Source organism: Nematostella vectensis, chromosome 5, assembly GCF_932526225.1.
Source record: "Nematostella vectensis chromosome 5, jaNemVect1.1, whole genome shotgun sequence".
Taxonomy (NCBI): Eukaryota; Metazoa; Cnidaria; class Anthozoa; order Actiniaria; family Edwardsiidae; genus Nematostella; species Nematostella vectensis.
In genome coordinates, this window is record NC_064038.1 from 11,146,753 (window position 1) to 11,162,845 (window position 16,093).

The 16,093-nt window shown below is 41.8% G+C and overlaps 2 protein-coding genes across 2 annotated transcripts; one reads left to right on the top strand and one right to left on the bottom strand.

Annotated features, from left to right (window-relative positions):
- Positions 1 to 1,875: 1,875 nt before the first annotated feature.
- On the bottom strand, positions 1,876 to 4,408 carry LOC5517619 (peroxisomal membrane protein 11A). The gene is made up of 3 exons (XM_001637648.2): positions 4,223 to 4,408; positions 3,623 to 3,738; positions 1,876 to 3,054 (listed from the first exon to the last, which is right to left on the bottom strand). The coding sequence occupies exons 1-3, from the start codon at positions 4,285 to 4,287 to the stop codon at positions 2,549 to 2,551; spliced, it is 687 nt and encodes a 228-aa protein (XP_001637698.1). The 5' UTR covers positions 4,288 to 4,408; the 3' UTR covers positions 1,876 to 2,548.
- Positions 4,409 to 4,641: 233 nt separating this feature from the next.
- On the top strand, positions 4,642 to 14,749 carry LOC5517620 (WD repeat-containing protein 93). The gene is made up of 12 exons (XM_001637575.3): positions 4,642 to 5,561; positions 6,159 to 6,442; positions 7,600 to 7,664; positions 7,920 to 7,997; positions 8,363 to 8,494; positions 11,509 to 11,728; positions 12,239 to 12,299; positions 12,756 to 12,906; positions 13,146 to 13,198; positions 13,357 to 13,493; positions 13,619 to 13,745; positions 14,584 to 14,749. Exons 1-12 carry the CDS (start codon positions 4,773 to 4,775, stop codon positions 14,602 to 14,604), a joined length of 2,118 nt encoding a protein of 705 aa, XP_001637625.1. The 5' UTR covers positions 4,642 to 4,772; the 3' UTR covers positions 14,605 to 14,749.
- The last annotated feature ends 1,344 nt before the right edge of the window (positions 14,750 to 16,093 follow it).

A 16,093-nucleotide genomic window follows, 5' to 3' on the forward strand; every position in this document is an offset into this window, starting at 1 on the left:
TTACCTGTCAAGGGGCAAGACAATTTATCTAACTCAAGCGTATCGAGCTTAGCCAGGCAGTTGTCCTTTTACCGCTTGTTTCTTCCGTTTTAGTTAGAATTGGAAAATCACTTGTTGTGTTTAGTAGCTTTTTTGAATAAGAATGTGCAATATACAAAAAAGGTGCTCAATGGAGTCATGCGTCGCGCTTTGTTGTAGTGAGAATCACATCTTTATGGGCGTGACGCCAACTGTGACGCCATGACATACAAAAAGTGTTTGGGCAATTCCATTATATCTCCATAAGGCGAACATTAATTTTTAACATTATATGAAATATAAATTTTACATGACCCCACGCTCAATTTGCGTTTTGGCTCAAAATATAAGAGGTGAAAAGTAATACGAATTTTTTTTGATGTTTGAATGTTTGATTCTCGGGTGGTGGTGGTGGTGGGGGGGGGGGGGGGGGGGGGCGGCGGTATGCATGATTTTATGGAAAAGCAAACATTGTCAATGTTTTTCTAGCATTGTTATAGGAATTCAATCCAGAATCTGTTTATATTTCTCTTTTTGACAGATGACCCGCTGTACGCTTCTAATTTGCCTCATCTTTGGTGTCCTTGTCTTCTCCCACATGGAAATAGCTAGTGCTCAGGCACATGGGCTCCGCTGGGGTCGTGTATTTAACGCGCATGCGCAGGTTCTCCCTACGTCAGGCCGCGGAGTAGAGCCCAGTCATACTCATACCCATGAGACTACAGAAGGAACGAGCCTGGACGCGCTGACTCCAACAAATGTCATAACTGAAAAAAAATTATCACTCTGCACATAAAGAAGCGAGTTTGCAAATAAACCCCTGCCACCCTTCCTAAATTCCTTCATTACTCAAAACCGTTACTCCTTGACATGCGGTGAAATTATACACTGATAGGGTCACCTGAAACCCGTGCCTTCTCCCCCTCGCAGCTTTTTTAAATAAAATTAAAGGGAAATAGAGAGACGTTCACCTCCCCCAGCTTTCTTCATGTCTCTGAGTGGGGATTCGCGTTAGGCGCAGCGGCATAGGCACGATTTTTAACAGGAGGGGGCCCAAAAAAGACTTTCAAGGCATTTTCTCCAGTATTTTAGATAATTTCTCGTACATTTCCGTTTTAGCTGTTAAAAGGGGGTGGGGGGCACCCCCTGAGGCGATAGACAGATATAGCTCAACCCCTTTCGAATTTATGGTACACAACACGTAGCAAATGTCTCAGCGAAAAAAAGCAATCACTACCCTGGGTACCAGAGCTTCCAAACTTCTCTCGCCCAGTGACGCTCAGCCAAAATGTCGCGTCGACCCAGGGTGAGCGGATCACGCGAAGAGATCGACGAAAACAAATAATGGTGCCTTACTCCCCTCCCACTTTTCTTTTCACCTCCCAAAGGTTTCTGTATTTGTGTAAGAAAGTTATCTGCTTACAAGTTGCTCTCTGTGTCACAGACGCCCTCCCAAAAGAGGTTGCTAAGCACAGGGAGCAGGGGAATATGCTTATAGTTATTGCACTTGTCCTTATTTTTAAGTTGCCCAAAAATTAAAATTTTTGGGCAACTTAAAGCCGCATTGTCACCAGTTTACTTCCGGAGATCCGACGGAAACCTCAGCCGTTAAAAGACAAAAGAATCTATTAGAATCCGAGATATTTAACAGGCCATCCGTTCTAAATTACCAATCACACACTCAAAGAAACTTCCAATAGACACAATGCTTCCAATATTTTGAAATATTTTTCGCGTTTTCAGTTAAAAATCATGGGATATTGTTAGGTAATCGACCGGAAGTAAACTGGTGAGAATGCGGCTTTAATTCTTCTTAGTGCAATCAGACATAAGTGAAACATACAAATAATAGACTAGTACATTTCTAGGGATTTTATTGCTTATCTTGTGTTACATTCTTAAATACATCTTAACTTTATAAGCTCTGAATTACGTCAGTCAATAAGGAAAATCATAGACAGTATCCTGAATATGGCATGTCTTTAGTCTTGGTTCCATAGTACCTAGTTGTGTTCTTCCCTTAATAACTCATGGTCATTTTTGCACCCAGAACTTCACGGCTGGTGACCAAGGTGACAGACATGCTGCTTTGGCATGCAGAAAAAGAAAATTGCAAGAAATGTGGTATTTCGTCCTTCTGATGCAAGTCAATCCAGGCGTGTTTCCATAGTCATAAGTATTATATGGAAAAGACCACGAAGGACTGTTGTTCACTGAATTATCATTTATTAACACAACATTTTGCCAACTCTGTTGGATAATGCAGCGCTATTTGCAGGAGGCTGTTGAAGAAGTCTGTTGATTCAACTTGTGTAAGTCATGGTTTTGTAGGCAATGAAACCCTATGCAGAAGAAATATTCACTTCAATAGTGAACTAAATCTGTTTGATTGAAAACATATTAAAACAATTGATAGTTCTCAATAAAGTTGTTAACAAAATTAAAAAAAAGGCAAAACTAAAGTGTTTGTCCCAAGTTGGACTGAATAACATTAATTACATTTTTTTTATTAGTGTTGTATTAAATGCAGTTACGAAGGCTTAAGTTTAAGTGAGGGGTACCATAAAGGCAATGCGCCAGCAATTGATGAGGTCAAGCCTAGAACACCAGCCACACCTGCATTAAGTTCTATAAGACCCATGACATTGAAGGGAAGCAGAGCATCAGCCAAATTCTTCACTGTGTCAAGAACAACATCTGGTCTTTGCATCACACGCTCCAAAGAAGTTGTCTTACAACTGCCTCCCTCATCTTTCTTCGCAGGAGGAAAAATCAGTGTCTTCAGATCATGAAGATTTCTTAGGATTCCAAAGCAAAGAACCAAAGCCCAAAACCTTGCCTGAAAGCGGGACCATGCCTTAGGGTCACTCTTGAACAAACCAAGTCTTGCTGCCCAGGTCACATGGTCAATTAGGTAGTAGAGGATGTACGTCATACGGCGACACATAATAAGAGTTCTCAACACACTGTCATGGCGAATCTCTCTAGCTTGAATCAGGCCGAGGAGCATATCAATACTCTTGCCAAGTCTGAAAACTGTTAAAAACAATGATGTGCAATTAAACAACAAATTAAACTGAATTGCTGGGTTGTGGGTTGCAGGGCTCAATGATTTTTTAACTGATCAGTGTTAGACCTGGGTAGGGTCTGTATTCTCAATAGAACCACCCCTTTAAAGCAAAATTATCCTTCTCCTTAGGGCAGGTAACTAAAAGCTTGTGAGACTTTTGGCATAATTTTCTTCCTTATAACTGAACTATCATAAAAAAAACTCCTGGATTTGCCCTGTCTATGTTTTCATATTTTTCATTTTCATTTCCTAGACTACTATTCCTCTCAACACAAGGAGTAAAGAGAAAAAAAAATAATGTTTTATCGACAGAAAACAACAAGTTACCTACATTATTAGGGTAATTGTGTTAGTTAGAGCTAAGTTTAACAGATAACTGGTATTTTAAGTCTCATGAGATTTGACATAAGAGAAATTTAAATTAATATTAACCTACACCTTCAATTTATTTTAAGTGTCAAATGATTAAATGTAGCATTCTTTTATAAATTTGACCAACAAAAGCAAAGGGTTTACATAGAAACTGTTGCTTACGTTTGCGTGATGTGCTTGCATGCTTATCCAAGACATTAGCCCTATCCGCCCAGTCTTTCATTGATAAATACTCTTGCAGGATATACCCAACTAACCGGGAACCGTACTGAATAGACCTGACAATAAAAAAAAATATACAAAGTATTATTCAAATTGATTTGGTAATTTGGTTGACAGGCATCTTGGGAAGGTGGGAAAAAAAGTAATAAGATCAAAACACTAAAAACAACTAAATTCATGGAAACAAAAATATCCACCACTTAAAAGATCCATGAATAACACCTCGAAATAAAAAGTTCTTGCATAAAAACATCCTGCACCCCCCTCCCCCCAACCCATGTGAAGTGGGTGATAGCCCCCCCCCCCCCCCCTCCACTCACGTAATGTGCATGCTGGTAGCCATGCTTTTCTAGTCACACGTAAAGAAACATGTCAAAGTAAAATTGAGATTTCGACTATCAAATAATGAAAAAAGGAAACGAATGTTGTGATAAAGGCAAAGGGGTGATCGAAAAAACTTATGGTGTTAATACTGTATTTCGTGATGTTGTTTCTCTACCACGTCACAAAACAATTCGTTTAAATTCGACTTGTATTTACCTGCACAGTTTATCTCTACCAAGAGTTTGCTGGTTGTATTTCACGATAGCGCTGGCAACATCCATGCTTAGTGAAGCAGTATTTCAAAGAAAACTACAAAAACAGAATAACTTCTCAGTTCGTGATCGCGCCTTATGGACTTCGAACCTTCAACTTGTAGAACCGGATCACAGGGGTCTGGGCAAACCGTGAAAAAATACACAGGGAGACCAAACAATCCATATGAAAGATACAGACACTAAACTTTAGAATTTAAAATAGGAACCAACTTCTGCAAAGATTAAAGGCGAAAAAATAAACTTCCACGAGGGGATAAGAGCATTAAAAAATACCGCAATTTTAAAGAAAATCAAGACTAGGGAATTTTATTGTGAATATTTGGGTATCCTGTTTATGGACTCTTTTCCTGGGCACTAGTTCTGGTTGTCAAGCAAAGATGGCGGCAAAACAAAAGAAGAGTCCGCGATTCCTTGCCAATTTTGGCCCGATTTAGGAAAATTCTATTTGTCCTACTGCTTCCATATTCTACATATTGAATTGTCTTTTAATAATGCCAGCTAGGAAGCAAAAACGAACCTCTCTGTCTTATTCAGAAGGAAGCGACGACGAAAACATTGACGATGGGTTTGTGACCGACCCTGAAAAGATTTTTGATGTCCTTCCTCAGCCATTTCGCTTGGTTGATAAAACAGTCAACCATATATTCGATAAGGCATGGGAGATCATAGAAGACATCGAGAACAACCGCGCATTGCGACGATCCAAGGAATCTTTACCAAATTTTGACTGTGGAAAGGCTTTACATAACTTTGCCAATCCCTCTTGTATGTTTAGCGTAGATGGGGGGAAGTACTTGTTTCTCGCCTACTGTGATGGACTGGTTGTGATCGAAGCTTTGATCGGGCAAAGTGTGGCAACCTTTGAGGACCCTGGCTGCAGGAAAGTTACACACATGTCTGCCTGTGTACTTCAAGAGGGATTTTACCTCCTCACAACAAGAGACGAAGATGGAGTTGCAAAATTATACTGTTTTATAGGCGAGACAATCCATTTAGCCAGGGTGTTTAATGAAGATGGTGATAAAAATGCGACATCTGTGGAATTGTCTCCTGACGGTGGATACATTGCCATCGGATGGGAGATTCCAGATGAAGAGAGTTCCTTGGAGGTTTATAAGATTCCACGTGAATCTTGGTTGAAGGAGGCTGAGGCTGCAGTTGCGGCACCCAAGTCACGGAAGCCTACTGTGGTAGGGGAATCTGCAGAGAGTGGGGGGCAATCAGTAGATAAGCCATCACAAGAGGACGAGGACCCTAAAGAGGAGGGAAACCCTGCAGCGGTGGGTATTTGCAGTATTGTATTTAACACGTCTCTGAATGACAGACTGTTGGATATTTGGTGTTTACAATCTTTGTAAAGATTTTTGCCAATCATGTGAAAGAAGACTGATGCATCTGTTCAACCACACTTGCATTGAACACAGAAGTCCTCTACTACCAGTTGTCTTTATTGTCACAATGGTTACACCATAAAGTGTGATCAGTCAAATGTTAAGGACTCCCATTAACATTTGATAAAAAAAAAAAATGTGTAATGCTTTTGCAGAAGACCAATTCAGACCCTACATCATACAAAAAAAATCAGTCATTTTGCAGATGGCAGGGCCACTTTACATGTTTTGCAGAGATATATTATTACTCTTATTGACAAAGTATGCTGGTGGCACAACAATGGTAAAATCCAAGTTTCCATATTAGCTTCTAAGGAAATGAGGTCAATAAGATATTGTAGCTTTTTAAGAGAATATTTCATTACAAAGTTTTGCTTTGTTTCTGTGCTGGCTGTTTGGGGATGTATACAAATTGTTTCAACATCAATTTTTGAATGGAAATTCAAATTGTTTATCACATTATTATTATTTTTTTATATATTCCAGTCTCCACCAGGCTCTCGCCCAGGCTCAGGCCAAGGAGCAGCTGTGTCGTCCTTTACCAAGCCCTCAGCAGTGCTACGCATCTTCCCTCCTGCTCAAGTCGGGCCATGTTCTGCCACCAACTATGTTGCAGCACTGAAGGCTGTTGATGCTGACAACAGTGTCATCGGTACAGGAAGTAACCACATCTTATTACAGCAGTACTTCCAGCACTCTGATATGACTTTCAAGGCCCTCCATGAACAGCAGTTACAACACCTTAAGGAGGAAAACTCACCTCAGATGAGGTGAGGTGTGATGAGGAAGGATTGGAGACCTGGGGGGACTCTCCAGAAAAGTAGACAGGGTGATTGTCATGTCTTATAGGGTATACAATTTTGACCAACTGCCATCCTTTAGGGGGTGTTAAAGGGTTTTTTAAATCTGCCATCTCTTAGGGTATAAAATTCGACCAACTGCTATTCCCTTAGCGGGTGTTTAAACACGAACAGGCACTATAAAAGGGACTTGCCTAAGGCAAGGTGTCATTCGTCAGTCGACATCACTGAGTGCAGAGCTCCATAGAGAGAGACCAAAATACTATAATAGAGTTTTAGAGTGGCTGATAACACACTTTAGAAGCAAACATAGTCTTATCAACAGCTGTTTCTTGAAACAGAATAAAACATAGCGAGAAATAGATAGGTTTTGAAGCAATGAATATTTCAAATTCCTTGTTTGCACGCACAAGCACTATAATGACGCCATTTCATAAGAGCACGCGTAATGTTGTTGAATTTAATTTCTCAATTCAAACGAGCGCGCACTGTGTTTGATTTCTCAAGTACAATTTTTGTTCTTGTTTTTGTAGAGAATGGACTCCGAACATTTTGTACTTAAAAGTCGGCGTAGTTTGTTATACGGCTTTACTTTTAGCATGTTATCTTTCGGCGGTTTACAGACTTCTGCACTCAGTGAAGTCTAGTTGTGAATGACGTCGGCTTGCACGAGAGCTTGCAAAAAAGGGGTGGAGCTACCTTTTTATAGCACACATTCATGTTTTTTTTCCCGATTTTGCTTGTGCATTTCTTAAGCTAAACGGTCACCCGAAATGTATAACAATAAACCACAAGTCAACTGATTGGCTATTCTAGCTTTATTGTCTGTAGCAGAACAAGGCGTCTACCTGCCAATTAAAATAGAAGAGAAATTTGCTATGGCTATGTCTCAAGGACTGCAATAAAATTCAGGAAAACTGAAAATGTATTTGTTTTATAGTGCTATCTTTTAGGGTTAAAAATTCCCTCGACCATACCCAAAGTGCCTTCCCTTAGGGTTAAAATTAATTTTTGCCGACATTCACCCTGCCTGTTTTTGTCAGAGCCCCCCCTCCGCGATTGGAATAATACTATAAGGCACCTATTATAGGCTACAAAGCCAATTTGTTGTATATATTTTTTTAAAGGAAGCCTACAACCCATTTCCTCAAGCCAGGCAAGCTGATTCCAGCAGGCTTAGATAGTACACCAAGTGAGTATTACACAGTACTGTATGTAACATATGCACAGGTTTAAAATGGAGTAAATTCCACAAGGCTTATTGTCAAAAAAATACTTGATAAAGTTTGGTTTATACACATTGTTTAGACACCAGATATGAGAAACTCCTTGAGAAAGACCTCAGTTTCTTTGTATAAAAGTGTTAAAGTCAAGAAGTATTTTATACACAATTTTAAATGCAGCTACAAAGGATGGTAACTCTTTTTATCTTTTTTTATTTCTACAGACAAAACAAATTCTGTTGCTGTTTGCTGGTCCAAGGAGACTCAGTTGTCTATCTACTCACTTGTTAAAACTGCCAAAGGTATATACAGTACTAAAGCAAAAGAATAATAGCATAAATAAAAACAAACACAGGTTCAGAAAGCTTTAGGATTCTTGTATATAGACTCCTAAATGTTCACACTGAGCTCAAAGGCGAGAATTTAGCCATTTACAGTATATGTTACCAATGAACCACTGTGGGTTACAATACATTGATTCATGGGTGCAACAATAATTGAGAAAGATGTATACACATAATGCAATGCTATACTCAAATAAAAAATCATGAAATTTATATCTCCACAAACCAATGTAATACCCTCTATACTTACAGTATGAAGATTGTAAATAAACTAAGTATAAACATGTGATTATGTGTAACCCTGACCTTTGTATCCGTTTTAGACATAGAGCATAAGCCTGATGTTGTGTGGCCCAGTGCACAGCCTATCCTCGTGAGCACTGTCTCTGATTGTCTCTCTCTCCTTGCCTTGGGGCTGGAGAATGGCACTGTTGTGGTCTGGGATGTACACAGAGGTGAGAGGGGCTGTCTGATTACATGTCCCCTAGGTGAGAGGGGTTATATGATTACATGACCGCTAGGTGAGAGGGGTTTTCTGATTACATGGCCCCTAGGTGAGAGGGGTTATCTGATTACATGGCCACTAAGTGAGAGGGGTTATCTGATTACATGGCCCCTAAGTGAGAGGGGTTATCTGATTACATGGCCCCTAGGTGAGAGGGGTTTTCTGATTACATGGCCCCTAGGGGAGAGGGGTTATCTGATTACATGGCCCCAAGATGAGAGGGGTTATCTGATTACATGGCCCCTAGGGGAGAGGGGTTATCTTATTACATGGCCCCTAGGTGAGAGGGGTTATATGATTACATGACCGCTAGGTGAGAGGGGTTTTCTGATTACATGGCCCCTAGGTGAGAGGGGTTATCTGATTACATGGCCACTAAGTGAGAGGGGTTATCTGATTACATGGCCCCTAGGTGAGAGGGGTTATCTGATTACATGGCCCCTAGGTGAGAGGGGTTATCTAGTTACATGGCCTCTAGGTGAGAGGGGTTATCTGATTACATGGCCCCTAGGTGAGAGGGGTTATCTGATTACATGGCCCCTAGGTTAGAGGGGTTATCTGATTACATGGCCCCTAGGTGAGAGGGGTTATCTGATTACATGGCCTCTAGGTGAGAGGGGTTATCTGATTACATGGCTCCTAGGTGAGAGGGGTTATCTGATTACATGGCCCCTAGGTTAGAGGGGTTATCTGATTACATGGCCCCTAGGTGAGAGGGGTTATCTGATTACATGGCCCCTAGGTGAGAGGGATTATATGATTACATGGCCACGAGGTGAGAGGGGTTATCTGATTACATGACCCCTAGGTGAGAGGGGTTATCTGATTACATGACCCCTAGGTGAGAGGGGTTATCTGATTACATGACCCCTAGGTGAGAGGGGTTATCTGATTACATGGCCTCTAGGTGAGAGGGGTTATCTGATTACATGGCCCCTAGGTGAGAAAGGTTATCTGATTACATGGCCTCTAGGTGAGAGGGGTTATCTGATTACATGGCTCCTAGGTGAGAGGGGTTATCTGATTACATGGCCACGAGGTGAGAGGGGTTATCTGATTACATGGACCCTAGGTGAGAGGGGTTATCTGATTACATGGCCCCTAGGTGAGAGGGGTTATCTGATTACATGGCCCCTAGGTGAGAGGGGTTATCTGATTACATGGCCTCTAGGTGGGAGGGGTTATCTGATTACATGGCCCCTAGGTGAGAGGGGCTATCTGATTACATGGCCTCTAGGTGAGAGGGGTTATCTGATTACATGGACCCTAGGTGAGAGGGGTTATCTGATCATAGGGCCCCTAGGTAAGAGGGTTATCTGATTACATGGCCCCTAGGTGAGAGGGGTTATCTGATTACATGGCCCCTAGGTGAGAGGGGTTATCTGATTACATGGCCCCTAGGTGAGAGGGATTATCTGATTACATGGCCACGAGGTGAGAGGGGTTATCTGATTACATGGCCTCTAGGTGAGAGGGGTTATCTGATTACATGGCCTCTAGGTAAGAGGGGTTATCTGATTACATGGCCCCTAGATGAGAGGGGTTATATGATTACATGACCCCTAGATGAGAGAGGTTATCTGATTACATGGCCCCTAGGTGAGAGGGGTAATATGATTACATGGCCCCTAGATGAGAGGGGTTATCTGATTACATGGCCCCTAGGTGAGAGGGATTATCTGATTACATGGCCACGAGGTGAGAGGGGTTATCTGATTACATGGCCCCTAGGTGAGAGGGATTATCTGATTACATGGCCCCTAGGTGAGAGGGGTATCTGATTACATGGCCCCTAGATGAGAGAGGTTATCTGATTACATGGCCCCTAGGTGAGAGGGGTTATCTGATTACATGGCCTCTAGGTGAGAGGGGTTATCTGATTACATGGCCCCTAGGTGTGAGGGGCTATCTGATTACATGGCCTCTAGGTGAGAGGGGTTATCTGATTACATGGCCCCTAGGTTAGAGGGGTTATCTGATCATAGGGCCCCTAAGTGAGAGGGGTTATCTGATTACATGGCCACTAGGTGAGAGGGGTTATCTGATTACATGGCCCCTAGGAGAGAGGGGTTATCTGATCATAGGGCCCCTTGGTGAGAGGGGTTATCTGATTAGATGGCCCCTAGGTGAGAGGAGTTATCTGATTACATGGCCCCTAGGTGAGAGGGGTTATCTGATTACATGGCCCCTAGGTGAGAGGGATTATCTGATTACATGGCTTCGAGGTGAGAGGGGTTATCTGATCATAGGGCCCCTTGGTGAGAGGGGTTATCTGATTAGATGGCCCCTAGGTGAGAGGAGTTATCTGATTACATGACCCCTAGGTGAGAGGGGTTATCTGATTACATGACCCCTAGGTGAGAGGGGTTATCTGATTACATGGCCTCTAGGTGAGAGGGGTTATCTGATTACATGGCCCCTAGGTGAGAAAGGTTATCTGATTACATGGTCCCTAGGTGAGAGGGGTTATCTGATTACATGGCCCCTAGGGGAGAGGGGTCATCTGATTACATGGCCCCTAGGTGAGAGGGGTTATCTGATTACATGGCCCCTAGGGGAGAGGGGTCATCTGATTACATGGCCCCTAGGTGAGACGGGTCATCTGATTACATGGCCCCTAGTCAGACTTTTGGACAGGGTAGTGCATTATTCATTTAGCAAACCACTTTCCTCTTTTCTTGAAAAGCTTCAGACAAGCTGTAGAATTCAGTTTTCTTCAGGTCTGCCTAAGCATGGTGGAATCAGACTTAATATTCCTAGTTTCAATAAGGACAATGTCATATGTTAAAACCATGTTGGGCTGAAAGAAAGATATTCTTTTAGACTGGGATTAACTAGAAAAATCCAGTATGTCCGCCAGACACAAGCTACTTATTTTAAGAACGAAAAAACGGTGGCGTTTGTGCCCCCTCCCACTATAAAACCAATCATATTCTGTCAATCAACTGGTGTGTTTTACCTCAGGTCTACTTCTGCGTGTGTGTAATGTATCCAACTACAGTCAGATTACCATGGTCCATTTCCTACCGAGCAGCACTATCCCGCCCTTCAGCGATGACCAGCCCTCCTATTTGTCATCACCTGTACCAGTAGCTAATCTGGCAATTGCTTGTGAGGATGGCATGTTCAGTGTACTGCAGTGCGGTGTGGCGTATAACCCTCCCTTGCGGCCAATAGTGGACAGGTTGGTACAAGGAGATAGGCTCGGTGGTTTCCCAAAAAGAATGTATTGCCTTTGAAATGTAGCCTAAAGTATGCCTAACACCCTTTTCAGGCAAGAAGTTTAGCGAAAATGTAGAACAAACAATACTTCATTCACTTGATTTATACCCATGTCCATTTATTACAGTAGTTTGGGTTTTTATAATGTCATCAATAGACTTATAGACAATCACTCATATTAAGAAAAAAAATGTATAATAGAAACACTGAAAAAATTCATGGCTACATACTGTAAGTTGCCTTACAACCCAAGTAAACAAGGACAACAAGTTATTTGTTATACTGTTGTGAGTGATTTTTTCATTGCAAAGTGTTGTATTTTTTCTGAATGGGCCATACAATACCCTAAATCCCCCGACAGCCATTTTGCATTGAAAAATTTACTCTATTTTCCTAAGCTTCCAATGAGAGCGTGCATAGCACCATAGCTTTTAAAAAAATGTATTCAAATGATAATATGGTAACATTTCAGATCAGCCATTGAAAAAGAGGTAATCACATCGATCAAAACCCTTAACAAGACGCCGCAAATTGTAAGTGTCTTTTATATTTCTTACCCCTAGGTATATGGCTAAGGTCTACTTATGAGTGGAGTTTGGCAAGTTATGGCATGTTTAATGTATAAAATAAAACTAAAAAAGGTAGACTGATATCAAAGGTCAAGATGTTATTAAGTAGGGGAGAAGCCCCCAGGTCTACCATCTTTGTGACCCATGACTTCACACTAACAGAAGTTGAACACAGGAACTATTTACCGTAAGGTTCATCCTTAGAAAAGCTAATAGCAAATATAAAGTAAGAAAAAATCATCCATTTCCATTGGCTGATTAAAAATAGCTTTTGGGATATTGTTGTCAAATTTGGTAACTGAAATATAGAACATTGTTTTCCAAGGGCTATTTTGATGTCTCATCATAATAATTTTTCTTCCAATAAGAGATAAAACCATAGCAAGCACGTGGTTGACTAGGGCCCTTTCTCCTGTGCAGATTGCAGCGATCAAGGGTTCTGGTCGGATGACCCTTTATGACATCCAGACCCTTTCTTCCATATGTCACGTGTCATTGCCTTCACCCTACGTCATCGACACTGAGTCACCTTCTTGTATTGCTGCGGATGGCCAAGTGATTGTACTTAAAGGTAATCACACAAGACACAAATATTGGCATTGACGACGTTTCGTTTGTAAGGAAGTCTGGGGGCAAGCTCAAGAAATGAATGACTGACATTACAATTTCAAAAAACGCTGAAAAAGTTAAATTTTACATGGAAAACAGCGTCATCAACTACTTTTTCTCCGAAAAAAAATCATATTTAAACCTATTTTCGTGCCACCGAAAATAGCCCCTTACACTTAGCGGTCACTGCATTTGTTACAGGAAGCTGTCGAGAGGAGGCAGGGGACGATGATGGCGATGATGAAGAAGAAAAGGTATAATAATTAATATTTGTCAATCAATCAATCGAAATTGGGTAATTTTTTTTTAAATGCGCTCAAGGAAACCTGTTACTTCGTACTTCAAATTGTTGATTTGTCCAATTGTTGATTTTTCTAATATTTTTCTATAATTTTCCATGTCTTGTTTACAGACTACCTCGATGGTTTTCACTTTCCCTCTGCACTCGTTCCCATCACTGAACAAATACTGGAGAATGGCTAAAGAGACAGAGCCGTTTGGTGTTGATAGCACCATTCATACCCGGTTCAACTCCCTTATTCAGGACAGGTAATGTAACAGATCTCTGTCTGCATCAAATTGTGACTTTACTCCCTCCTCAAAAAAAATTAATCAATTAATTTAAATAAAAATAAAATGATTTATTATACAGTAAGTGAGCTGTTTGCTTATAGAATCTCAAGTCAGGGCACAAGGCAGATCCGAATGCAAGAACGGTGGTCTCGATTCAAGGACGAGCTTAAGACGATGCATTCTACAAAGACACGTGCTGATAAGACAGTATGGTTCACTGCCAAACAGGTAAATCGTCTCTCGTGCCACGTGTGGGGATACGCCCCACTCCACTTTAAACGTGTTGATAAAAGAGCACACCGCCTAACAGGTAAATCGTCTCTCGTACCACGTGTGGGGATACGCCCCTCTCCACTTTAAACGTGTTGATAAAAGAGCACACTGCCAGACAGGTAAATCGTCTCTCGTGCCACGTGTGGGGATACGCCCCTCTCCGCTTTAAACGTGTTGATAAAAGAGCACACTGCCAGACAGGTAAATCGTCTCTCGTACCACGTGTAGAGATACGCCCTCTACTATACTCGCGCTGATAAGTCATTACACCGCCATACAGGTAAATCATCTCTCGTGCTACGTGTGGGGATACGCCCCTCTCCCCTATAGACGTGCTGATAAGACAGCAGACCGCCATACAGGTAAATAATCTCTCGTGCTACGTGTGGGGATACGCCCCTCTCCCCTATAGACGTGCTGATAAGACAGCAGACCGCCATACAGGTAAATCGTCTCTCGTGCCACGTGTGGGGATACGCCCCTCTCCACTTTAAACGTGTTGATAAAAGAGCACACCGCCAGACAGGTAAATCGTCTCTCGTGCCACGTGTGGGGATACATCCCTCTTCACTTTAAACGTGTTGATAAAAGAGCACACCGCCAGACAGGTTAATCATCTCTCGTGCCACGTGTGGGGGGATACGCCCCTCTCCCCTATAAACGCGAAAATATTGTAAGATAACTATCCTAGAATCCCACCCAACCCCCTCTTTTTTCCGTATATACTGGCCTAGTTCACCACGTGAGTGATGTGTACCTTCAATTGTGTAAACTCTTTTTTCTTTTATTCCAGACTCTTTCTACCCGAGGCTAATCAATACTTCCAAATGTTTTCGCCATTACCATTTTACGACTTTGTAAATATTTAAAGATGTGTATATTTTAAGTGTTATAACAGTAGATATTGTAAAGTTTAAATAACATTTCGTTTGAATAAAATTCCTGGGAAAGGTTTGTGACATTTGTCCAAATGTATTGTTATTAATAATGATGGGGATTACTTTGATAATTTGTTTTTTTTGTTCTGCGCTTTCTCGTCCCTAGTCCCGTCTGGTAGCAAGTTAAAAAAAATTACACTGCACCCGTACCTGAACTGGGTACATTACACTGTACCTGAACTGGGTACATGACACTGCACCCGTACCTGAACTGGGTACATTACACTGCACCCGTACCTGAACTGGGCACATTACACTGCACCCGTACCTGAACTGGGTACATTACACTGCACCCGTACCTGAACTGGGTACATTACACTGCACCCGTACCTGAACTGGGTACATTACACTGCACCCGTACCTGAACTGGGTACATTACACTGCACCCGTACCTGAATTGGGTACATTACACTGTACCTGAACTGGGTACATTACACTGTACCTGAACTGGGTACATGACACTGCACCCGTACCTGAACTGGGTACATTACACTGCACCCGTACCTGAACTGGGCACATTACACTGCACCCGTACCTGAACTGGGTACATTACACTGCACCCGTACCTGAACTGGGTACATTACACTGCACCCGTACCTGAACTGGGTACATTACACTGCACCCGTACCTGAACTGGGTACATTACACTGCACCCGTACCTGAATTGGGTACATTACACTGTACCTGAACTGGGTACATTACACTGCACCCGTACCTGAACTGGGTACATTACACTGCACCCGTACCTGAACTGGGTACATTACACTGCACCCGTACCTGAACTGGGTACATAACACTGTACCTGAACTGGGTACATTACACTGCACCCGTACCTGAACTGGGTACATCACACTGCGCCCGTACCTGAACTTCCCGGGTGTAGGACTATAATAAGAACAGACGAGGATGATCGTCGGCATATTCGATTTTAACCCTAAGTGATGGCACTTTGGGTGTGGTCAGCAGAAATTCTTACCCCTAAGAGATAGCAAATTGTGTGGTCGAAGGAATTTTTTACCCTGAGAGAATAAATAAAAAAAAAAACGTTAAACACCCCCTTAGGAATAGCAGTTGGTCGCATTTTATACCCAAAGAGATAGCAGAATCGGAAAAAAATCCTTCAACACCCCCTAAGGGATGGCAGTTGGTCGAAATGTTATATATAAGTTCATATATTGTTATATATGAACTTGAACTGACTAAGTTATGCGCTCTTTTTTTATAAGAAGCTTTTTTATAAGAACGTCTAGCCTGAGTCTTCACCAAATTTTAAGAGCATGCTAACATGTCGAGGCTCAAAAAATATTCCTTTTTAGTCCTGATGCGTTCTGAAATGCAGAAAATATTTGTGCTCATAATAACAAC

Bases quoted from the DNA above. Each gene is read 5' to 3' on its own strand.
- LOC5517619 (XM_001637648.2), bottom strand. From the start codon at position 4,287: ATGGATGTTGCCAGCGCTATCGTGAAATACAACCAGCAAACTCTTGGT. The intron at 3,739-4,222 runs GTAAATACAAGT...TTTTATTGTCAG, and splicing joins GGTAGAGATAAACTGTGCAG to GTCTATTCAGTACGGTTCCC. The intron at 3,055-3,622 runs GTAAGCAACAGT...TGTTTTTAACAG, and splicing joins TGCAAGCACATCACGCAAAC to TTTTCAGACTTGGCAAGAGT.
- LOC5517620 (XM_001637575.3), top strand. From the start codon at position 4,773: ATGCCAGCTAGGAAGCAAAAACGAACCTCTCTGTCTTATTCAGAAGGA. The intron at 12,907-13,145 runs GTAATCACACAA...CATTTGTTACAG, and splicing joins CCAAGTGATTGTACTTAAAG to GAAGCTGTCGAGAGGAGGCA. The intron at 13,494-13,618 runs GTAATGTAACAG...GTTTGCTTATAG, and splicing joins AACTCCCTTATTCAGGACAG to AATCTCAAGTCAGGGCACAA.